The sequence below is a fragment of the Limanda limanda genome, chromosome 9 (assembly GCF_963576545.1).
Source record: "Limanda limanda chromosome 9, fLimLim1.1, whole genome shotgun sequence".
In the NCBI taxonomy this organism is placed as follows: domain Eukaryota; kingdom Metazoa; phylum Chordata; class Actinopteri; order Pleuronectiformes; family Pleuronectidae; genus Limanda; species Limanda limanda.
Window position 1 is genome coordinate 22,460,144 of NC_083644.1, and position 26,551 is coordinate 22,486,694.

General features: G+C 42.1%; 1 protein-coding gene across 1 annotated transcript in view; it reads left to right on the forward strand.

Annotated features, from left to right (window-relative positions):
* The first annotated feature begins 3,661 nt into the window (after positions 1-3,661).
* scfd2 (sec1 family domain containing 2) overlaps positions 3,662-26,551 on the forward strand; it is an 86,658-nt gene continuing 63,768 nt past the window's right edge. The window contains exons 1-4 of the mRNA XM_061078642.1: positions 3,662-4,556; positions 5,237-5,405; positions 16,038-16,165; positions 22,483-22,658. Of these exons, the coding sequence (XP_060934625.1) occupies positions 3,743-4,556; positions 5,237-5,405; positions 16,038-16,165; positions 22,483-22,658 (1,287 nt within the window). The 5' untranslated portion in view covers positions 3,662-3,742. The remainder of the gene's footprint in view (positions 4,557-5,236; positions 5,406-16,037; positions 16,166-22,482; positions 22,659-26,551) is intronic.

The following is a 26,551-nucleotide window of genomic DNA, read 5'->3' on the forward strand; positions in this document are numbered from 1 at the left end:
GAAATATAAAAAATAATCTTTTTCTTTTGAATAGCTTGAAACTGAAGTCTTGCATACAGTACATGTCACCATTTTACTTGCGTGACATTCCAGCATAAAAATTGCAATAATATGTTATAATGATGTAATAATCTCAATAATGGGGTCAACTAATGATTGAGGTTTTAGGAATGTGCAAAATAAAGTGTCATACTGTCTTGTTTAACGAAGGATCTGTATTTCAAATAGTGTGTTTCTTGATTTTTTAATTCAGAAACATTTGATATATAAGTATATAAATATATACTAAGAGACATAAAAGCATCTCTGGTCTTTTAGTGTTTTTGCTTGTGATGCATTATGTGTCATCTTGTCCTCTGAGTCATCCTTAAAAGGTTTGCCGGAGCGTTTACTGCACTTACCAACTGCATGTGTCCTCATTTCAGCATCAATGTTCAGAAGCTCGGGTGAGATCACAGAGCTGCAACAAAATCACGTGGATTATCAGCACGTGTACCATCACAACGACAACTTAAACACTGAGAAACAACGTTATCTTGCCTTAGTGCTGATGACATAATTTAAATTGTTGTCTTATAATAATGATAAATAACTTTATATGTCAGGCAGTTTTCTAAACGCAGTAACAAAGTGCTCATGTGACAGAATATTATGAAACTATGTAGTTTCAGTAGATTTCTGACAAGTATTGCACACTTATTTTATGACTAACAACAGGCAAACAAACACAATGAAACTGCTGGAAAATGCAATGCTGTTAATGTGAAGATGGATGGTTTACACTCTCATAAGCATAGCTGCGTGCTGACACACAAATCTTTGTCATTATCACTGTCTCCATCTTCTTGGACAGCTTGTGAATTTAATAAAAAAACTGAATAAACGCAACAATAATATACACTTGTATGTGAAATAAACACAATTTGTATTTGGCAGGTGCCCTAACAAAAATGATATGTACAATAATATACACAATGCTTATACTGTGATCACATTCCATCCCATTATCTACACTGCTTATCCTTTGTGGTTGATGGAGGGGGTACTGGAGCCAATCTGAGCTAACACTGGGCAAGAGGAGGGGGACGATAGATATAATGATAACTGGAAATACATTTGTGCAGCTATATTTAGTTGAGTGCGTCACTCAGACTATTCTCATTTCAAGCACAATCACAGACTGAAGGTCCACTTTCACTGATTCTTCAGAGAAAGACTTTGTGTTCTTGAAAAAAAAAAATTGTTCCATAACCATTTACTTTACGCAACAATGGCAAACTCCATAAACCCATCTGAAGTGGCATACCTTTGTCATTGTAGAGGTGACCTGGTGGAACAGACTTATTGTGACTAAAATAAACTTAACCCCTTAAATACAATGTAATAAATCCTGAAATTTCTGTCTGTCTGCATGTAGAACGCTCAAGAACCATTCATCTTATCAACTCCAAGCTTGGCATGTGGATTGTTAAAGTCCCAGGGCAGATCAAAGTTCAATTTCGTGCAATTAGGGCATGTGATTCCTTCAATATTTCCATAAACAGGTTACCAGCAATCTGTAGCATCAACGACTGGGAAACATCAACTTAAATGATATTGTCGATCATGACACCAGCATAACTACGTAACCACATTCCAAATAGGTTGTTTACGATTGCTGCTGCACTAGTAAAAAAACGTTTCAACAACATTTGAGCTTTTCTCTGGATTCTTTTGGTTTGCCATTCTAACCATCAGACATCAGAGGCTTTAAGCCAACCAAAAACAAAGACACTTGACTGTTATCCTATAGTGTGTTCAATTTAAGTCCCGAAAATGACATTCATTCACCTAATTGGTGCTTTAATTGTGTGATTGCTTACATCCACATTTCCCATCTCCAGAATAAACACTCCTCGCCTGGCAGCAGATTTAATGAGCATCAAAATACTTCTCCACATGACTGACTGCATATCTCAGGCAGCACACAGGGTGCTGTCACACATGCATTGTGCAACTATAATGACTAGTTTCATTATTGCACTGTGAAAAGTGTATTATATCTGAGCGCTTGATTACAGCCACGTGGTTTATACTGGAAATGAGCATGACCACAGCTCATTTTGAATTTATTCACTGCTCACTGTTATTAATGGCCTGTCAAAATCTTTGTGTCCAAAACTTTATAATATGTTTTCCATCAAAATAGGAGAAGGATTAATGAGTTTTGTGAAATAACTGCGATGACAGTCTCATATTGAATTATATCATTATTTCCTTGCGGTCATGGGGGGGGGGTCTATAAAATTACTTTTTGACACAGGTCTCCATGTTAAATAATGTGCGTGCGTGTGTGTGTGTGTGTGTGTGTGTGTGTGTGTGTATGTGTGTGTGCGTGCGTGCGTGCGTGCGTGTGTGTATGTGTGTGTGTGTGTGTGTGCGTGGATGAGCATGTGGCTATAATGAAACTCTGCCAAAGGTAGAAAGGAAGAATGGAAAAAAGAGAAGGCCTTCACTGGTTGTGTTTTGAGGTACAAACAGAAGCTTTGGTGCATCGGAGTTGTGTCAGAATCAGAAAAGGCCTAAGGCTTTCTCATAAACCTACCTGGATGGAATTTGACGATTTTCTTTTTCCTCCCTCTCCTTGTTCTCTTTGGGGTTCATGTCATAAATACCTGAAAGAAACAGATGGAAAATTAAGTCACAGTTACTACAGTTAATACACAGTTTATTAGGTCCAGATCCACTAAAACGAGTGCAGTCTAACACAGGACTCCTGCAGTAAATCCTCTCTCCATTAAGGTTATATTGTTCCGGTCACACTAAAATAGATTTAGAGGTGTTTATTAAACTGTGTGATCATTTTGGAGGATGGAGTGGTGCACAACAGACATTTATTGTTATTTACTGTAACACACCCTCACTCATATAAATGGATTGGGCAGTATAAAACATGTCTGTTAATTATAATATAGTTCAATAAAAACTCAGACTACATCTGTTAAAACTGAAAAAGTGAAATCAACACCTCTGTGAAACACAAACTGAACATTATCTAGGGTTTATTGCAGGACTAAATTAGTTTTAGCTAGGTGAACCTAAGAACATGTTTATAATGACGGTGGAGAGAATGTGCCAGATGTTAGGGGACATGTTGGTTGTTGACTGTTAAAACTTACCCTGATACAAGTCTTCTTCTCCTTCCTCCTCGACTTTATCGTCAGAGTCCAACTCCCAAAACATTGTAAAGTAAACACAGTTAATTTCAAAGGGTGAAAAATGTTGTGTTGGAAAACAGGAGAGTTGGATCATGAGCCACAGTGATCCAGTCTGACAGGTCAAGTGGTTTCCGTTGAATCATCAAGTGACAGCGCCTTGTCATTGGTCAGAAGCTGCCTCCTGCTGGGTCAGCCAACAGTTAAACTAAGCTAACTGCTAACTGTTGGTACCAATAAATAACTGTCAAGAAAAAATATGTGTATATATTTTTAAGAAATCTTAAGTAATAATGACAGTAAGTTATAGCGACCCAGTCATTTATATTAATTCACTTTTTAACCGTCTTCTGCGCTTCTTGGCAGTTGCTCTCTGGATGCTGCTTATCTCCATAGCAACGATCCGGCTCTACAGTGACGCGTAAATGCTGCGACGCGCCCCTCGCCACGTCACCTTTGGGAGACTCGTGTGTTTGTTTTGCTTCCGCCTCGCAGATGACAGCTCCTCGGTTCCCAGGCGTGTAGCTGACACACCGCTAACCCGCAGGATGCTGACCGCGGAGGACTTCTCCCGCTTCCCGCTGCTCATGTGGGAGCAAGTGCTGTCCAAGGTGAAGAAGGCGGTGGTGTTCATGGACGACGAGTGCGCGGAGGCTCTCCACTGGAGCGGAGGTGCCGCCGCCTTGCTGGAGGCAGGAGCCCGGAACGTGAGGCAGTTCTCCAGCTTCGAAGCCTGCGGTGCCAACGAGCCCAAAGCCGTGTTCGTGGTGAGCACGCTGCTGAAGGGGAGGACGGTGGACGTCATCAAAGACGTCCTCTCCCTCAGCCACTTCCAGTACTGCGTTGTCTTCACCGCCGTGGCTCACTCCGTCCACCTGCTCGCCAACAAGGTGACCGGGGACATGGAGGGCAGCCCGGTGTTCGAGCAGTTTGAGGAGAAGCTGTGCGAGTGGATGGGCAACATGAACTACACGGCGGAGGTCATGCATGTGCCGGTGGTCTTCGCCCCCGTGTCCCAGCAGCTGCTCCTCGCTCCCATGTTCGCCCACCTGTTTCCCCTGCTCAGCCCGGACCTGGACACCATCAATGAAAAACGACCAGAGAAGAAGAGATTTGGGAGCCTGGTCGATGTAGACATGAGCTGCCTCCCTGCTGAGCTGCAGATTGAAATCAAATCCTTGACTTCGGTGTTGAATGCGATGTTTGAGGCCACAGGCACCAAGGAGGAGAGCTTCTCTGTAGGTCCCATGAGCCGCATCATAGCAGCAGAACTGGCCAGTCACCCTCAGGCAAAGAGTCGAAGGAAAACAGCCCCCAATAAAGCCTCGATCATCTTTGTGGATCGAACAATGGATCTTACAGGTGAAGTGTCCCTAACCCTTGGACTAGATTGTGTCCCATCAATCTTAAACTTTGTAAACACATTACAATCCAAAACATCTGGGCCTTATTTAGCATAATCAAATCAAATTAAGCCCATATTCACAAATCACAATATGCCTTAACAAGGTGCAACATCCTCTGCCCGTAACCCCTCAACGAGTGAAAGGAAGAACTACAAAAATAACCTTTTAACAGGGAAAAAAACCCCAGAGAGAGTCACAAGTTAGGGATCACTCTCCCAAGACGGACAGAAGTGCACTCGATAACACGTGTATAAGAGCACATCAACAAAATAACTTCATTCATGAGAGAAAACATGATAACACTACAACAAAAATTGATGTTGCTATATATGGGCTGAGGGGTTGAGTGGTCGTCCTCCCACCTGAAGGTCGGCAGTTCAATCCCCAGTCTGACCCATTTGCATGCCGAAGTGTCCTTGGGCAAGATGCTGAACCCTGAATGGCCCCCCATAGAATAACAAAGTGTTGCAAAAAGATGCACTGTATGAATGTGTGTGTGAATGGGTGAATGTAAAACTGTACTGTAAAGCGCTTTGAGTGGTCATCAAGACTAGAAAAGCGATATATAAATACAAAACCATTTACCATATATTTCCACTATTCGGTCTTTTAAATTCCCAACGTTTTGGTTTTCAGGAGCTGTTGGTCACCATGGTGACAACCTGGCAGAGAAGATTCTGACCGTGCTCCAACCCTTACCTGGTCATGTGACAGATGTACAGGTGGATATGCTGGAGCTCACCAGTCTGCAGCGCACCCCTCACTCCCAAAACACCCTGGCCCCCGGCTGTCTCGCACAACACCAGTGAGTGCATCTCTACAGACCACAATTCTAGAATGGTTATTCATTTCAGTAGCCGCCATAATTGATAATATTATGCACTAGGGACGGGAATCGGCAGGGACTGACAGATTAAGAAATGTATGCCACTTAGGCTACTTTTAAACAATAAATAAAAATTAAATTAAATAGAATGAATAAAAGTTTACTTAAAATATAAACTTTGAAATAAACAAAAAGTAGGCTATTGTTGTTTGCATGTAGGCGATACAAAGCTAGTGCTTGGGTATGTTTAGATTCTTGTGCAAAAACAAGAGCTGGTCAACATGCTCTGGGGTGATGTTGCCCCCCCACCATATATCCCCCCCCGTATAAACCAATAAATATGTTTAAAAAAAATTAAAAATCGATTTGGGAGGCAGCATGACGATTTAAAATCGTCATTCACAAGAATCGCGATTTGTAACTGAATAGATCTTTCCCCCCATCCCTATTATGCACACAACGGCACTGCTTCACCTGTATGTCTGCGCTGTACCCTCATCTATATGTCCCCACTAACGTTTTCAAGTAGAGTATTTTGGCAATGCATTTAATGCTTGAGTCTTTACAGATCACTATGTATATCAGACCCAATATGACACCTAAAGGGATAGTTCACAGAAAAAGGATAATTCAGTCATTATCTACTCCCCACTATGCGGGGTGGAGGGGTGGGGGAAGTGCTTGAGTCCAGAAAACACTTTTGGAGTTTCAGCGGTAAACAGAGTTGCAGCCAAATCCAATACAATTTAAGTAACTGGTGATACATTTTTATAACGAAATAAAACAACATAAAATGCCTCCGTACTGCTCCTGTGGTGTCACCCAAGTGTTTGTAGGCTCCATCGTTTCAATTCGACTCGAAACAGTATAATTTTACACCATGTTTTTCTGCTTAAATGTCCTTTGATATCCTCGTGTAGCCACATTCACGTTGTCACGCACACCTGAAAACCCACATTCACTGCACACAAGCGCTCACCAAAGGGCACGTGGGGTGTGCACGTTAGCATTGCTACTTCCGCTAGCATTCCGTAGGCTTAAATCACAGAGTAAATTAAACAGTTTCGAGTCAAATTTAAATTTTGGGGTTTCTGGACACTTAGATGACACCACACAAGATGTATGGAGGCCATTTTTCTGTGAACTTTACCTTTAACATATGATCAGATAGCAAGGTCAAGCCGTGTGTTTTAAAGATATGAGTCCCAATAGATGGAACTTGTCAATTTTGGGGAGCCTGGTTGGTTTTTGAAATTCAAAACACTGGAGCATGTTTGGTTGCAGCTTTTCTCTCTCTGCCCTATCAATAATTAGAATCAGGATTACGGAATGTTTTTCCACGCAATCATGAAGCACTTCATATTAAAGTTCCCTCCAGGGAGAAGAGGTGAGTTTTGTGCTAAAATAACTGCGCTTCCCATTAGGAGGGCAAGACCTAGCTCCTTAAAAGGTCTGTTGTAGTTTCTGCTTCAGATAAGTACACTGTCCCAGAAAGTCTTGCTTTCTTATTACAAACAATTCATTTGATACCACATAAATTGAGTCAAAAGAAAATATTAACAAGGAAGCCCTCGGTTCAAATATACCATCTGGTTTCTGCCTTTCTGGGCTGTTTCTGCATGTTCTCCCTATACTTGTGTTTGCTCTAGTGAGCTATAATTAAAATGTCCATAATTATGAGTTTAGTTTATTAGCACAGCAAATATTTGTATTACTGCTGACAAAGAGGGGATGTTTTTGTCTCTGTTTGTTTGTTTGTTTGTCAGCAGTATTGTACTAAAACAAAATGTTGGCGCATATCCGGACCGGGGGGGCGGATCCAGTGATTTAGTTTTGTCACTGTCTTTAACACTGTGAGATCGGCTGTTTTTCAACATTTTCATCGATCTCTCAGAGAATATTCATAGATTTTGAATGAAAGAAATAAGACACGTCAGGCAATATCATGTGACTTATATTAATGAGTGTGAGGAATTTGTGTAGATCCAAATAATAATCTAGATAATGTGAATGTGGTTTTAAAAGGAAACTTTTAAGCCCTGTTTGTAAGTTAGCAGAATTATGTAAAAACTGGAGAACCAATTTCTATGAAATTTTGTGATGAGGTGGGGCACGACCCTAGGAAGAATACATAACATTTTAGTGCGGGTCCAGGTCAGAAGGTGGATTCACTTGTGAAGAATTATGTAGTTGTATTGGTATAGAATGAAGAAAGCCTATTTAAAGTATGTAACATTGTCATTTCCCTCCGACCAGAGGTCAGAAAAGATCATCAAATCAAAGTACCAACTTGTACCGAGGTCCCATCCCTCCTGCTGACATGACCACAGTATACATACATACATTTTTAAACACATACTCCATGTGGTCCAACCTACTTATGCACAAAGATACACTCACCACCCAGCCCCATCCCCCACTGAGTGGGTTGAGTGGCACATGACCAGCAGTAGGTGCCCGTGGTTCAGTGAAGTCTGCCTGGAGTCTTGGCTGTGCACATGCACGTGTTCGGTGCCTGTGGTGGGGTTGTTGTACATGGCAGGGATTAGTTCGACATCATGTGTTCCGCTCCCGCTTTGCCCCTTCATGTGGTTACAGGAGGAAAAGACTTTGACTGAGAAGAAGAGTTTTGTGGCTGGAGCTGTCATGCAGTATTTTTGACCGCTTTGAGTTCATGATCAGGCTCAGACATACACTGCGTTGAATGCAGCAGGGCCTGTTCTGAGATAGGTGGGTGGCTCATTTGTATTGGAACCACGTTTAACTCTCACTAGTCAGTGCTGTTTAGACAGCTTGTACAGTAGCAGATAATGCGTGCACCGCCAGGGGGAGGTTGCACTGACCCTCAGATGCAGGGGTCAATTATGGGGCACGTCAACCAAATACCTAACACACACATGAATGCTTATCTCAAGTTATTTTAGTGCTAAATGTCTTGGTAATACAACCACAGGTGAGTAGTTTCTGTACATGGATCAAATGTTTTGACTTTGTAGGCCTTTTGGTGGCCGAACAAGCCTCTCTTCTCTCACTGTCTGTCTATTGGAAAGAGTTACGTGCATGATGATGAAGGATAAAAGACAACGGTTCTGAGCAGATGTCGAGTTCCCAGCATTTAATGTTTGCAATCATTGATCCAGATGTTTTCACCAAATATGAAGAGCCTCAGCCAAAGAAACACACTTTAACACGCACACGCATCTTAGAACATTAAATGACCGATCTAGATCTAGTACACAAGCTCTAGCAGGTGCAGGGAGACAGATAGATGAAGACGTGTGGTAAGTCCTGCGGTGGGTGCTGTGCTTGTGCGGCGTACATGTCTAATCGGGGCCGGCGGGATCAGTGGGAGCGTTATTGCCTGTGCTATCTCTGAGCAGATGGCCTAGTTGAGCCTTATCACAGATGTTTGGGAGATTGAAGTGCTGCTGAGGCACAGCAAGAACTGAGCCAAGAGTTCCCACTTCATTTAAATGCCTTCAAGTGTACAGCTCGCCACGGTCAGAGTCTATGTCAATCATCCTGATATGTTCAAGACAGGGCTCTGTAAATGCATGTTGTTAGAGGTGTTCTTTCCTAAAGCATTAATCTCCCCTTATTCTACAAAATACACCAAAGTACACGTTTCTAAAAGGGACTGTTTTCTTTGCATGATGTGAGCTGTGCAAAACACTAGACCCTGGCTCTGTGTGGTTTGATTGTCTATGTAATAACTCCCCTTCTGCTGCCTGTTTATACACCTATGATTTGTTGAACTATTTTTAGCCTAAACCCACAGCGTGTTTTGATAGGTTTTGTTATATAGACCGACTCAAGCCTTTAAAATATTAGGTAGGGACCTAATTTGGACCTTTTGTATGATATTTCCTTCAGTAATTCCAGGATATTTTTAAAGATTACCATGTCTTAAACATTCTGTGGGTGGTTGTTGATTCTAGCTCTCCCTGCAAGACCCCACACTTACTTTGCAATTACTGTCGTATTGTCTTTCATAACCTGGTGTGAATTTTCCTGATCCGACAACTTGACTTTGACTGTGTGGTTTTAGTAATCATGCCAGAGAGAACGTGTATTTTGTGTGTGGATGTGTGGGCGCGCATACACACACACACATCTGTGCAGGATTTTGGTTTCTCTACTCGTACTCGTGATAGTACCTGGATGTGCATTATGCATTCTGTATGTAGAAGGATGAAAGTGCCTGTGGAAGTGTTTTTTTGTGTGTACGTGTGTTTTATAGTCAGGTCCGATCCAGCCCAGTCTGTGTCATTTGCTGTATTTGGCTGCACAGTCCTTTTAATCCTGAGTAGGACTTCTGAACCCCATTGGCAGAGGGCACCAAGTTTCCCTTAGTGTCAGACTGAACCCTGCACCCCCATCATCTGGCTGCCTTGGACCTTGAAACCTGTGGTGAGGAGAGTGTGTGCATGTGGGCAGAACCGAGTACGGGTGGCCAAGGTGCTCTGGGTCTGCCTCAGGAGCTGCTGAGTCGGAGCCAGGCAGAAAGAGTGACCGCACCCTGCCATGAGAAAACACTGCAAGGCTGCCATCTCCTCAGATCTGCCTAGCAGATCCTGCGTGTGCACCAGGGAGGGAAAACACCTATTTCTGTCCCAGCTGGGAAATATGAGCATGGATAAAACGACGTGCACACTTATTTGTGTTGAGGCCGTGTGGGAAAAGTAACAAAAAGAAGCAGAGAAAGTAGAGTGTGGAAATGAGAGGGCAAATGACAGACAACTGAAAACTGCCAACCCTGTTTTTACACCGCCAACAATGAAGAAGAGGGTTTGAAGAGGTGCCACATTCTGTCTGTGGTGGTTCCTTGTTGGGTAGAGATAGTTTTGCCCTTCTATACTTATGGTGAACAGTGGCATAAACAGTTGATTGAAGATACAGCCTTTCAAGTGATTTATAGACTCAAAATCTTTGCATTACTTACTGATCACATGATCTCCCATACCGGCTGAAAACTTGTTCCTTACAGTAGCTGTGATAAATCTTGGTCTGTGAAAAAGCAATAACTTTACACAGTGTGTGTGTGTGTGTGTAAGGCACAACAACATTTCTGAGGGTTAATATATGAATCATAGTTAGTTTAAGGTTAGGGTTAGGCATGAATTGGTCATAGGGGGGTTAGGGATAATCTTTTGGTTAAAGGCTGTCAACAATAAATGGAGTCAATGCAAAGTCCTAACAAGGAGAGCTGTGCAGTCTTATGTGTGTGTGTGTGTTTGTGTGTTTCAATCCACAGTAAGAAGAGGTTGTCATGCCCACAGAAAAGTGTCTTTTCATTTTACGAATAAAACTGCCATTCCTAAGTAAGAATCAATTTTGCTCGTGTTGTTTTTTTGTTTTTGCCGCAAAGAGTGAAGCTCAAGCTAAAATAGTCACAGTTTTATGTGGAAGCCTTCACCGTTCCCCCTCTGAGGCATATTTGTGTGTTTTTGCAGGAGACTTTCATCTAAGATATAATCACTGTGACAAGTGATTATATCTGCCTAGCCCAGAGGTCAAACATAGCTTCAGTTGTTTGCAAAAGAGAGTTTTTATCAGTCAAAAAGTGCAGCTTATAGCCACAAGTGTTTCAGATTTCCATGATGTCCCCTGGTATGTCTATGATACCGTCTCTCATTCTTCTGCTGCCTAATTCAGTTTTCACCTCCACTGCAGAACGAATCTCTTTTTGAAAGCCACAGCACATCAGTCATGTAGATTAACATGTACGTTGTCACCATGCTCCCATTAGGACTTTAGTCCTGTGTACTGTCATCTGCTCTGTGATTTGATTTTCACTGCACAACGTAGACTTACAAAAGAGCGTGTGCACATTTACTCAGTGAGATGATAAAACTCCCCAATAGACAGCACCGTACACCTGCCAGTCCAACTTCTTCAAAGAGCCTCTGCTGCTGGGTTTTATTTGAAATGTTAAAGAAGCCAAGACACATAAGGGAAGGAAGAGACTCCTGTATAACTGCCTATATTTTTGGAATAACTGACATTATTTCACATCTGTATTCTACAATTGGAGCCAACATCAAATGTTATGCACTTTTTCAAACTAGTGCAGTGCCTGTTTAAAACCTGTCTGTCTGGAACGGGTTCTTAGCTTGGCCTGTAAGAAAGAAACTGTAAAACTGACCATAGAAATTGAGTAGGTAAAGACCTGCAGGAGTCAGTCCACAGAACCCTGAAGCTGCACCACCACTGCTGCACAAAGAGCTGCTTACCTGTTTATACCAAGTTTATTAGTATGGAAGTATCACGTGTCCGCACTAATATGACTGTGCACATTCCTGGACCTTAAATAATACACATGCCAAGTTTAAGGATGAACAGTGCTGGAGATACAGACAGACGGAGAGAGTTTTTCCAAACTGTCATTCAAAATGCATAAATGTAAATGTAAGTTTGCCGTGTAATGATACATCTATACTTTAATTAACACATGGAATGTTAAAGGGTTTCTTTAAATTTCATTATCAACTGTGTTCTTTCCTTCAAAATCTAACTTGTAGTCACAACGGATTTTAATAATGTATTTTACATATTATTAGAACGATACATGGAGTCATCACTGAATAATGCCATTCAGAGCTCCTGTTACATCTGTGTTGGTTTGTTTGAGTTTATTTCTTGTGTATCTCTCCTCCCTTCCTCTCTTCCTGCAGAACTCCTCTTCCTCCTTTTTTTTTCTCCATAAATCCATCAGGTCATTTGTCCCTCTCGCCAGGACATACAGACACTCAAGGCCAGGTCTGGTTTTGGTCCACTTCTCCCTTTCCATCTCATGTAATGTCCTGTTCTACATTGGGATGTTTACAGGAAACCCGGCAGTGTTTTTGGCCCCGTTAAAGACACTCCATAAATTACGTCAGCAAGGAATGGGGCTGACCTTGCACAATTCTAGTTGGTTGTTTCTGTTCTATGTAGGCTTGTCGGAAAATACTCCGATCATCTGAATCATCTGCATTGGGAAACAAATTACAGGCTGGTTTATGCAGTGTGCTGAGTGTGGCATTAGACACGCTCTATCGCATTAAGGTTACATTAGCATGCACTGGGGAGTGCTGTAGTTTGTGGTTGTGTCATGTTGTACAGATGCCGACAAACAGAGAAGTGGTGTCAGATAGTTATGAACTGTGAGCTGCTCTGCTATCTAAGTTTTCGGATGTATACAACAAGATGAGGGCAACCGGATAAGCTGGGAGTAAGGTTTGGTTTCAGGGAAACACAACTGCAAACATTTCCAAATCATGAATCACATGTCCAAGTACCACCAACTTCAATTTACATGGATCCTTAACAATACACATATTAACTGGGAAGCTGACAAGTAATGGTTCTCGCGATATGCGTTCACAAGCAGACAGAGATTTCTCGAATGAGCAGAGTAAATGTTCTTAAATAAAAATACACATTAGATTATTTGATTTGAAAGATTTTAGTGGTTTTAGTTTCAGCACTCAGTTGCGTTGTAGGTCCTCCTTTCATGCTTCATACAGGCCTTCACAACCCCATCACCGCTATCCAGGTAAAAAAAAAGTTAACGCTCCTTGCTAAGCTAATTGCTCCAATCTAATGCCTGAAGATGAGCGTATTAAAAATGTTATCTATTCCTTTTTATTGAGGCTTGACAATAAATTATGACGATGTTCACATTTTAAATAAAAAGTTCAACCTAGAGATATGAAGGTTTGGGGTATAGTAATACAATTTTCAGAAGTGAGGAGGACATGTCCCTGATATCCCTGTGGAGATGACAACCTTGAGTTTGACTATGCAGAGAGTTTAACTTTTAACTCCTGACATTTTAAGATATTAACTCATGAGATTTCTGCCAACACTCACTTCAATAGTATCTGATTTCATTTCACTTGAAGTGCTCCAAGCTTTGAAAAATTACTTTCACAAACAGTCACTGCAACATGCCTTCTCAGAAACCATATCCTGGATACCTCCATATAATTCTCAGACCTCAAAGTTTTACTGGAGTTACTTTCTTCAGTAGAAATATTCCCCATGAAAGCTGTCGACAGCATGTTAAGTGGATTATACAGAGAAACTGGGACAGTCTCTGGAAAGAGCTGAACTTTTAAATGTAATTTTTCAATGGTGTGAGTCACCACAAACAAAATTACATTCGCATCTCAAATCTCAGAAGCACACGTCTCAAAAACCTGTCGAATATAACAAATACTGCCCGAGCAGCTTAATGCTGTAAAATGTAAAAAATATAGTAAGTTGAATGAGCTGAGCATTTAAAGACACATTCTTCCACTCCTCTCAGGGGGATCCATCAATCGTGTGTGTGTTACATGACTCGGTTCTGAATCATGTCATGAATGCTGAATTTAGCAGTGGGAGTGAGGGTCGAGAAATAAACTCTGAAGCGTGTTTGTACACATGAAGGGGGGGCTGATGAGGGGGCACCGGAATAGGGAGTAAATTGAAGAAATTCTGAGTCAGAACAGTTTGAGCCATTCTTTTCTTCTGCCTCATTCGCTTCCAGGAACACTGTCCCCCTCCTCACCCCCAACACTCATTAATGACTTGGACAGGGCCAGAGGTATTTCAACACTTAAACAGACACATATGTGGACATTCTTTCACGTAATACGCACATCTCCCTTCAAGTTACAGTATGTGGTGCTTACCTGCCTACACACACACAAACATTAGCATACGCACACAAATCTAGTGGAATTCAGTTTGTCCACAAATGGCCAATGTCTCCTGACACTCTCACTCACCCTGTCTGAGCATGTCAGAGAGGATACTGGCTATACTGGCTTCAAAAGTCAAATGCAAGAGTGCCCCCTTCAGGCGAGCAGCCTTTTCAGCAGAGAGAGCCACTCGGCGCTTAACGCTTGCAGATGGCCAAGCACACGCACCCCACAGCCCCAACCCCCTCTCATAGTATGGTAGTTACTCAGCAAGGTCCCCGGCTGGTTATGGACCCTGTCTCACACCCTGCCAGTATAAACCTCACCCCTCAGCGCAGCTTTACGCCCCCCCTCGGCTTCGTCTGACCAAATGGCCCACGGAAAGCGTCAGGGGAATAGGCCAGCAGGGAGGCCATAGTGTGCGCAAGGAGCCAAATGAGAACCATATTTCATTGACACAGGGTCTCCTTCCTCCACGAACACACAGATGCACAGGGTTGTGTGCAAACATATACAGATGCATGGTTAAAGCATCCTCAATCACAAACACACACACACACTGCTGCTCACACATTGCTGGTCAAGGCACACTGTTTCAGCCATGACAAATATGTGGGACTTTCTGATTTGCGTAATTGTATAAAAGCGCCAAATACATGGGAGATGTTGTTCTGTTGGATTAACTGGAGTATTTTTCCCAAAGTGACACCATGTCGTAGCTCTTGAGTAATAGCTGCAGTGAAGTACTTATTACTCACATCTTAATCACAGTTTAAGCAAACAAACAGGTTGTCACAAAGTACCAGATTTATTGTCTTGTTTCTCCCCAAAAAGTTTTTTCTACCATGATCTGCCTTAACATTACACTGAGGTGAGTCCTGAGGTGAGTTGTGTTTGCCGTTCTTTGTGTCTGGCTCTAGTGTGAAGATGGCGGGCGTCCCAGTGTGAGCCCCTCTCCTCCCCATCTAGCCCCAGCCCAAGGTCTGGAACAGATTACATCTGATATTAAACACATGGCAGCAGTTAGAAAGCAGAAAAGGCGAGAGAAGAAAAAAGTTTTAAAAAAAGAAAGAAAGAAAAACAAAGTGGATTTGTCAACGAGCTCCCTCCTACCTTCCCTCTCTCTCTGTCCTTACCTCCTTTGCTCTCTTTGTCTCCTTCTATTCAGAGTGTCTGGTCACTCCTGAGAGAACAGAGGAGATCATGTCAGCTGTTCAGTGTAGCTGTCAGAGGCAGAGACAGAGAGAGAGATGTAGACCGGATAAGTGGCAGTGGCTTTTTATCAGGACAAGAAATTCAAGAGTAAAAACAGACAGAGCAGTAAAATATGATCATAGCTTGAATTCAGATTAAGGGAACATTTTATAAGAAAAAGTGTCACTTTCTGTGAAGTTAATGATGGTGAAGGTCCTCAGGGCCACTCTTTGATTCTCTCATGAAAAGACTAAGGGCTGTTTCACTGCTCATGGCAGATGGTAATGGTCTTACACACATGCCTTGTCTTCAGTCTCCCTTCAGAGATGTGGATCACAGTGTTTCATAACCTTGCAGATAATGAGACCAGGGACTGAGATGGTATCATGAGGAGCCCTGGTCTCCAGACTGTCTTGCTGTGTCATTGATGTAAGGACAGCTCTGAGAAGTCCAGAGGAATGTTGGCACACGGACACTTTAGGTGGACTGAGAACATTCCTAATGTTCCCTCCGCTAATTTCAGCTTTTTCCTGTTCGTGGTCCCATCGGGGAGTCACCACTCCCTGGCCAGCAGGCTCTCAATCACAGAGATGAGCTCTCAATCACGTCCATGTGTTTACATTCAGAGGCCCGCGTGCTCTGAGCAGACGGCATGAATAGCAACAGTTGTTTTGCTTGGTAGTAATCACACAACTCCTACTACTGTGTTTTTCCCCATGCTGACCTTTTTGGTTGTTCTACCTCTCAGGTCACCTGCAGCACAGTCACTGTGGGAGGCCATGCTGACCAGTAAACAAAAAGAGGGGGTGATGGAGGTCCGGCGGCAGTTGGTGGAAGCGGCCAGTAAGGAGAAGCTGCCAATCAAGATGAGCATGGGTAAGATGCAGAGTTCTCATCTTATTTCTCATAGAGAAACACAAATTCACACAAATACAGGAACTAAAAATAAATAAATATTCAAGTTGAATAACATGAGTAAAAGGTATTTTTCTTGGAGACAAGTTCATGTTAGTGTTGCAGTGTTTTAGTGCAGAACCATAGCGCCTCCTACTGAGATCCAGGATCTCTGCTGTGTATTTGCCCATGTGGCCACAGAGGAAATCTGAACCACATGTTGGCTCTTTGACACGCACCCATACACACACACTCACACACACACACACACACACACACACACACACACACACACACACACACATGCTCCTGCGCACACATGCTGCTTTCAAAAACTTTTGTTGTCTGTTAATGAAGCAAAGGGGCTGAAGCCAGGGATAAAAATATGTGTAGGCACGCACAAATAAAGTCATTACATGCACTCTTGTACCCTGCCCTTGTGCACATTCACCTTAATGCTAACCCTCTGACTCGCATAAGTAATGGATGAACTGCATGTACATAAACACACACACAGGTATCGGACTTATACGCAGGTTAGCATCTGACTGAAAGGGGATGTTAAAAGGGAGGGGCCTTGTGGTCCCTTGGCTCCTATAATCTTAGCGGTAAAAAAGGTCTTGTCTCTTTTAACAACCAGGTTGTTATGTTGGAGGTCACACACATACACACACACACACACACACACACACACACACACACACACACACACACACACACACACACACACACACACACACACACACACACACACATATGCACACGACACTCACACCCTGCCAAGCAACTACATACACTTTCACACATTCATGCTAAACAGCAGCAGCCCTTCTAATTCAGGGCGAGAAATCCACAACAACAAGAGCGTAGAAAGTAAAAATAACAGAGAGATTGGAGGGACAGTAAAAGTGAGAAGGGATGAAGAAGGTGTAGCATGAAAACTGCTCCCGCCTGCTGACTGACAGCGTGTTGACTTAATGTCTTTGCCGAGAGAGAGAAAAAGAGAAAAGTGGGGGGAGTGAGACCAGCGTCAAACTCCTCACATACACTGAACCATTATACCCCACTGGCAGAGGACCAGACTCCACAAAGTCCCCTGAGCTCCTGGCGCACCCCCACACAGTTCCCATCCCTACCCACCAGTACCACCAGCCGAGATCTCAATCCATCATGCTCTGCTCATTGGAGAACAGGCTGAGCCCAGTAACACAAAACGCTTAGCGTTAATACCTGTCTGCTCTCTCAGTGCCCACTCAATCTTGAGGAGAGTAGAATTTTCCACCCTACATTCTCACTCTGGTGGGTTAGAAACCAGAGTGAGTGGGTTAGGAAATACAGTATCTACAACAAGCCTAGCCTTCTCACATACACACTGACCCAACTTGGCTCCTTTTCATCACAACAGGATAGAATCATCCAGAGAGAGACAGAGAAAATAATCAATTTCTCCGAGCGGGAGTTTGACTTGTTAGGTTTCCCATAGCACAATGGGATGATGAAATTCTCTCGCAGTGTGTTTGTATGTGTGAGCGAGAGAGTGTGTGTGTGTGTGTGTGTGTGTAAAGATGTGGCTGTGCAGAGTCCATTTAGTGTTTATCTTGGGTGTTTTTGCTCTTAGCGGGCAATAAGTTAGACAGCTTTGGTTTCATCGTCCGTAAACGTGCTTTTATCTGTCCATCTGCGCGTGTGTTTATGTGTGTGTTTACATATGCGTGCATCACAAGCTTATACAGTTTGTGTGTGTACTGTTTGCACTGATAGCACAGTGTAAATGAGATGTGTTGTCAGGACCTCTCTTCCTGTGGTGCGCTCTAGGAGTTTTCACAGCAGGGATTGTATTCATTTTTTTTTTATTGAGATTTAGGGCAATCTTTTTTTGAGATTTAGGGCAATGAAATAGTGTAATTTCATTCTAGATTCAAATGAGCATTTATTGTGTTTCTTTAAAAATGCTTTTGCACTTCATCTAATACTTTATTCGAGGCTTTTCTTCTTGATGTTAAAGAATCATGCCAATATTAAACATATTTTGGGACTTTTACGGTCAGTTTATGATGAAATTATTAATGTCTTTTAATTAGACATTTTTTAGAGATATATATGATGCACACTGATCATGTTACATATTTGGCAGTATCACATTTTAAGTCACTCCTAAACCGCTCACATCGATTTTTACATTTATGAATAAAAGAACAGGTCTCAAATCAGACATTATTTGTGATTAGGGCTTAGTGATCAAACAATATCAATAATTATTCATCAACAGCAATATAAATAAAGTTCAATATATGTCGTTTATGCATTGTGCAAGCACGGAGAGGATGTATAACACATAGCTGGTACTAATGTTCTCCAACAGATTTGTAAAATATGCGTCATAATCCACTTGTAAAGAAGATTTTACAAAATACAACCTTCAATCAGGATCAACAATTACGGTACTAATTATCGGACTTGACTGACATGACATTTTTTATCTTGAGAACATGTTTTGGTCAAATGCCCAGCTCTATTAGTGCTTATAAGAACTTAGTGTCTTTGATGTACTACTTTGTTATTTTGAATGGTGACATGAACACATACCTCATGCAAACACAGGATGTTAGACATGCCAACAGTTGGCTTTTAGGATAGCAATGTTGTTCCATTGGTCGGTTTCCTGCAATGATCCAAACTGAAATACCACAACAGCTATTAAACTGATTTAGCCCTTGACTTTTTCAAATTCGTAGTTTGACTAGATTGCTATAAAATGTTTCCTTTATGGTTATTTGAGATAACTTTTCGCACTTCAGGGTTATTATTTAATTATGTCCAACACTTTTGTTTCCTACCAAATCGCTGCAAACCTAAGGACATTCACATCAGTCTTAGCTGTACGTACGCTGCATATGCTAAATAATGTTTACTCGCATGGCAACCTTTTTTAAGGTCTCCATGTTAGCATTTTCATTGATAGCATATTGATATTAGCATTTAAATGAACTAATGCTGCACCTATGAACAGTCACAGAGGTGCTGGAATGGCTTTTGACTTCTATGTTAGAAGTATACAACACAACAACTGTACCAAAACAAGAAAATAACACTAAAAAGGTCCGAATTCGTGACCATCAAAACTTGGGCCAGCAACTGTACTCAAATTTCAACCCTTAAGTCATTTACATGCATTTTAACTGAAGTGAAACCACAGATTTTGGCGATGTAGCTGCCCTGTTACCCTTGGCTCTCCCAATTCTTCACAGTACAGTACTGAAAGGGGCCCCAGCATGCATCCACAAATAAAAGTTCCAAGACTTTCCTCTTCTTGGACTGCATAAATAAAAATCTCTCAGCCTTCCTGTGTCCCCCATCCATGTAGAATTACTTGTGAGTCTGTCCAGCTGCTGAGGCAGGTCACCACTCGGCTCCACGCTGACAGCAGACATCACTTAGCCTCTGACTAACCCTGTGCACCTCGAATGCAAGTCATCTTCCAGTAACGGGACTAAATCACTGTTGGCCCCTGCCCCTTTTTGCATTGTTCAGGACTTTGATCGTGGCCAAGCCTCAATTGCCACTTCTGCACATCAGGTTGAAATGGACAAGACCTTCCAACAGTTTATAGCATGGGACTGAAAATGTGATTTGTTTTATTGCTGCCCCTGCAATAAATTCACTTCTAGGACCATTAAAATGGGGAAAGGGTTCACGTTTGTCAAGACAAACACTGTATTATACTGTATAGTATCAGTAGTGGACGGTAACTCCATTTCTGAACTTAAGAACACATATGAGTTACTCGTACTCAACATAAGTATTGGTATATTTGCAACTTCATACTCCACTACATATTCAATTGAAATTAATTTTGAAATTGTCTGACAGCGTCAGTTACTTGTCTAAACCATGTATCTCCAGATGTGTTAATGCTGAATGTGTGGTATAGAATGAAGGACTAACTGTTATTTTATATTTTGACAAAATATAAAATATATGATTTATGCCGGGCTAATCCAAAGTGCCTTGGATTAGCCCGAAAATGCATCCTCACAAAGCTGAAAACAGACATATTGCTTCTGACGTATGCTTTGCTATAGAATATACTACTCAACAGTATATGAACACTTAAATGAGTTCAACCTATTGATATACATCCACAGCAGTTAAATATAACATACTGTACACATCTCTGCAGTTGTAATGATAATCCAAAAATATCAGATTGAATAGTTAAACATTTTACTCCACTAGGAGTAGTTTTACTTATCATACTTTACTACATTGTGCTGATATTACTTAAATACTTTTACTTATGTGAAGTTTTGAATGCATGTTTAATATTTTCAAATAGTACTTTTGTAATGTTTGTATTGTTAAGTATCTGACTACTTCTTCTACCACAGCTGTTGAACAAAACAGAGAAGTCGAACATCTTACTGTAACAGAAACAATTATGCTTCACACACACAGTTTTTTAACATGCCATTAAACGTGTTATTAAATGCACTTACAGTTCCCTGTCTGTACATAATTCAATTGATTAAATCGAAGTACATTGTCTTCTTACATGTACTCTCTTATTTATTAGTCTAAGAATTAAAACCTTTCCAGTCCTGCTTCTTACTCAACTCCAGAAACACTCTACTATGAAACCAGAGCTCAGCTGAGCTTCATTTTGCATCTGGCAGCAAGATGCCTGAGGAATCACAGAACTTTTCAAGGGAACTTAAGTGACATAGATAAGAGCTAAGGCTCGGAAGGGCTGTTTGATTGTGTAATGGAGAACAGGTTTTATTGTTGTGAGTTCTTATTTCAGTATTTTCTTAAACATTTCCCCAGTCTATATAAGTCTGATCACATTTGGCATACACTGCACCGTTCTCATTGCCTCATCTCAGGTGAAATTATGCTTGGCTCTGGCTTTGGACCTTTTTCCTGGTTCTAAATTATGGTTGGCACATCAAGCTCGGTGAACCATGGTTCCAACTGCCGTGAGTTTTTATGGCTGGATTTGTTCACAATAAAGCTTTTCAGGATTTGGAATATTTCTGGACTGAAGCTTATTCTTTAGAAATACTTGAAACTTGACTCCCTTTTGTAGACATTTCTTCTGTTTCCCCCCTGAAATTCCACTCAACACACTGAATCTTTCAGCTAACTTTGGAAAATAAGTTTCTCAATAGGGGACTTGCAGGAATCTGTTTTGCTGTGGGATTTACTTATCAGCCATTGTGAATATTAGTTTTACTCGCTTCCCTGGATGATTCCTTTTGGAAAATATTTCACAAATGTAGATCCACTTTTACAGTACAAAAATTGTTTTCTTTCCATTTTATGTGCCTTGATTCCAGATTGTATTTAGTAATATGAAGCTTTCCGCTGTATTTTTCATCCTGCCTGTCTGTTTCTCTTCTAGTCATGTGTTTGGCCTCGCTAAAGAAAACACTGGCCATGTAGTCCAACAGGAAATACTCCCACATCTGGTGCTGGTTCAGAACATCAACATGAAGAAGTGGGCTTTATGGGGAGTTAATGTGCCCCCTCTCTATCCCAGCCCCTGACACAGCCCCATGTACCTCCAGGCCACCATACACACCCCCCTTTAGGCCTTACAGCCTTTACACCGCTCTTCCTGTGTCTATGTGAATCGTCGTGGGAAGGGCGGGGCAAGGGAGGGTGTTCATAAATGGTGTGAGGAGTCCAACCTCTTTCTGGTGCCTTTTATAAATAATACATCTCTGATTTACAGTATTAGTCACACTTAAGAAGGGCGCTAAGAGCTCCTATCTGTATTGCTGCACCTCGGCTATATGCACGCACACATTTTTATATAGTCTCAGTGATGTTTAGTCATATACTGTGACTCATATAAACATTTCACTGAAAAGTCTGACTAACTGTCAACCTGCTCGTGCACATATAAAGGGTATTGCTTCCTGGCTGGCAGAGCCACACTCACACACATACACACCACTGCACGGCTTGTGCTCTCACTCAGCCTGGGGATCTTTTTGCTCATTAAGATAATATTATTGTCTGCTTTGGTATCAGTCATCCCCCCCTCTTCCCTAAACTGAGTATATGATAGTTATTAAAAAGGCTGTTATGCTTGGGAAAAGGTTGTCTATTTGTTCTGTTTTCACACTCCATTCTTCCCATCAGGAGGAATTATTGTGTATTTGTTCTTGCATGTGTTTGAGTATACAGAGTACAATTGGGGGCCTTTATATACTGTGTGATGAGCTTTTGCCAATGTTGATTGATGATTTTTTGACGACATAAAATTTGAACAGTGTCTTCTTCTCTCCTTGCAGGTCGTGTGACCCCCGAGCAGCTGTGCTCCTACACGCAGCTGTTTCGGAGCAGTTGGGGCGCTCTGGAGAGTCACTGCGGGTTGCTCCAGCTGGGCCTGGCCACGGCCCAGACACTCCGCCACCCCGACCTTCCTCGCTGGGACTCCTGCCTGGCCTTCGAGCGCCTGCTGCTGCAGGTCCGTCCTCATCTTAAACAAACCTATTGGCCATTTGTGTTACAGCGAATGGCAAAATAATGTTTTTTTTCCAACAGTCTCTTTATCTACAAAACAATATTTCTGAGGAACGCAATTACCTTTTTAATATTAAGGAATAGAGATTTAGAGCTTTCTAAAAGTATGTACACATTATTTTCAAAGTTATTCCAAAACCATGCCACCATGATAGAATTCAGGAGAAAACATGTATATTTACTGGCAGTTAGTGATTAACCTGGTGATTTTTCTTTCACATCTTTCCCTTGGTAAATATTTTATTGCCAGTGCTCTGCAGGTAAGTGGGTACTTGTGGTTCTCTAAACGGTGGCCAGAATGTGGTGTTAACTGACACAGACTGGGAAAAAAACGCAGATTCCTCTCCTTCATAAACAAGGTCAGTTGTGTTTGTAGGGAAAACATTCGGATCCAGTAAACACTGTGAAAAAAATTCCAGATTTCCACTCATGCTATTTAGAAAACATAGAGATCTAGTTTACAAGGCCAGACTGAGGCGGATGTACACGTGTGTTAGACTTTTGAAAGGTCAACATGCTTGTGTGCTAGAGATCACCAACAGAGGAGAGGAGGGAAAGTTAGACTGTAGGAATAAATCAAAACCCAGACCAGCCAGTCATCAATTCTTTCTCTAACATCTTATTCCAGATCTTAACCTGTGATCAGTGTGTGTTCTAACCCCTTTGTATCACCAGGGTTACCAAACAGCGCCATACTATGAGCTAACTAATGCTAAAGCCATTTCCCCTGTCTCTTACCTTTCTATTTTCATTGAGTCTTTTCATATTCCTGAAGCTGTAGTGTAAACAGTAGGACAGAAGAGTATTTAGGAGCTTATTAAACCAAATCACGGAAAAATAAAACAAGCTTGCAGCAGTGCCCCATGCCTAATTGGTATTTGAAAACAACCTCATAAACCTTGGACCTCAGCTGGGGCCATTGCTGGTTTATTAAATAAAGGAAGAAGACTTTAGGGCTTAGAGTTCCAGTATTAATTTACTCCATGACTCCACTTTGATCCTCTCCTCCATGGTTCTTCACTTCACCTGGATTGTTCGAAGTACAACGTTCTCACCAGTAGTTTAGTTTCAGTCTCAGAACAATCAGGGTTCTGAGGTGATTGTGCTTCAGGTATAAGTGGGTTGAGTTAAACTGATGGTGACTGTGTTAGAAATAGACAGTTGTTGTATTTAGCTTAGGGATAGCATACATAGCACTTGGCCTAGATTCAAAGTGGCATTCTTCAGGAATCAAATCTCATAATCAGGCCTTGAGCGCAATGTGAGAGCTGGTGTTTGCAATCAAAACGGGCCGGAGTTTTATTGCGGTATTAAAGGAAATGAGCTGTTTGTCCTTTGTGCCCCCTGTGTTTATTTAATTTCCATGCTAGGTTTACGCTTTGGCTCGACATGGACAGAGAGAAGTTAATTACATTACAAAATGGCGGGATGAAACGCCTTTCAGCTCTGCCTGTCGGTCAAGGATGTGTTTGCTCCGCGTGAGTATGTGAGGGCTGCTGTGGGCACCACTAGGCAGAGCTGGACACTCCATCGGTGGTGGACAGTGGGAGTTTATTCAGGCCAGCTCGTCTGTGGTGCACAGTGGCCAGTGGCCGTACTGAGGCAAAGGGCTACCGAGTTCATGGGCCGGCATGGATCCTTCCACTCCAATGATTTGTCTGTATAAAAATGTGTTTACTATTTTGTGAATTAAACTACAACATAGTGTGGACGACGGGACAGGTCCCCAAAAGTGAAGCCAAACCATAATGATCGCTCCTGGTCTCTGCCTGCAGTATAGATCATCAATCCCGCCTCTCCATTTTAGTCGATCGAAAATGGACTTAATTGAAATTATTATTATTATCAACATTTAAGCTAGCTCTTATAACACTGAGTTTCGTTAACATTTTAATTTCCATGGTAAATATGGTTTTATTTACTTTTATGATGACTGAAATTCTGTGAAAATTCAGGATTGACTTGTATCAGCGGGACCTTGATACTGGGGCTCCATCCTCTGATGGCCACGAGTGATGTCATCAGTACAACGTTGGCAGTAATTTATCCTGGTTATTTTGCCATAATTTCTCGATGGTGGATTTTCTATTCAGTCTTCAGCTGTATCCTAATTCGTAGGCTGCCAAGACTCCAAACGCTGGACCGAAATGAGACAGTCTGGTCTTCTAACATGTGTACCATTAGTTGTTTGGTGGAGTTAAAGTGTGATATCCAAGCATTGGCCATCTTATTGCTTGCCGGCCTTGGTACTTGGCACACTGCTGTAAGCCGCGACTAGGCAGTCCTAGACTGCAGCCTCTTAGTATGTGGCCCCTGAATTGAGACACAGCTGATCTGTCCTACTCATGAGGTATTGCTTTAATATGCTGTAACCCATGTAAAACGTTGGAAAACGTTTGGTGCTTTGGCAGACTTTTAATGGCTGCCTTTGCCAGTAAGATGATATACCTGGGAGGTTAATAAGATTTGGGCTCAGCTTTGGTTATGCAGGATGACATGTTAGTTGGACTTTGATATACAGTGTTTATACTGCAGTTGGATTTATTACCCCCACAGTATACTACTTATATTTATGTGAAATGGCCACATATCTTCTTGGCTGGCACTGCCACCATGCTTTTATCTGTACCCCCACCCCTGCTGCCCTTGGCCCTGGCTTGCCTGGCATGTAATTGGGTTTTTGGTCTGAATGGGGCAGATTGAGTAGCCTTGGTCCAGCTCCAGCCCACAGTTAGAGAATGTGTCTGCTAGACATGGTCAGCGCTGGTGTGGCCCAGGCAATACTCAACAGACTCCCTCTTTCACCGCTTCCCAGAACATCACAGGCGCACCGCACAGCCCTCCCATCAACAGCCCAGTCAGAGCCTCCCCTTCACCAAGCTAAGCCTGCACACTGCTACTGTCCTTCTCTCCCAAAGAGAATTGACTCGGAACAAGTTGCAGCTATAAATTTCTGCTAATGACAGACATTTTAAGAGCAGTATTGTCTTTGAATGTCTGTGCAGCCACGTCACTGAACATGGGAGCGATTACATCAGTGCAGTAGAGAGGAGCTAACCTCTCTCACCCTGGCCTGTTGCTTTCCTCCGCTGGGATTACGAGGCCATGCCTCTGCAAACATTCAAGCTCCAAGTTATTACTGGTCACAGCACAGCTCAGACAGAAAGCTGCACTCGTCTGCACTGGTCCCCCATCTCCCATGGGTCAAGCAAATTGCCTACCTGGTTCAAATCTCTGTCTCTATGGTATATTTGTGTTTATGTTTGAAATACTATGTAATGTATGTAAGTTTAAATAGAGCTATGAACCCAAACCCAATGGGCTTCGTATTCATTTCATGAAAATAGAATTCCATGGCAGAATTTTTTTTTAAATTGGTCGTATTCACTCATCATTTATCTTCACACACAATAATATCCAAATCGACTGTATATGCTGCTGTGTCATGTACACTAGTATACAGTGTGTATATATAGTTATTGCATACAAGTATTCAGCCTGATAATCTAGTCTGTTAACCCCCCACGTCTGCCTAAAGACTCATGACCCTTCACCTCTGTCCCTCAAACCCTCTTGGGCATTAACTGACCTGTAGAGGTCTGCATTGTGTCAGGATTCTGGCTAGCATCATTTCTTATGGCGACAGAGGAGGAAAATGTTAATATTCTTCCCAAGCAACCTCCCTTATCTTAGCTGCATGCCACAGACAGACAGGGGGCTGTAAGCCTGTAATTGGCCTTTCCCCAGGGTATAGAGCCTGTCCCCTCATCCCATACATTCTCCATCTCTACTGTGTCCCCGTTGGCTCCCACAGGGGGGGATTTTGCCTTGTTTTGC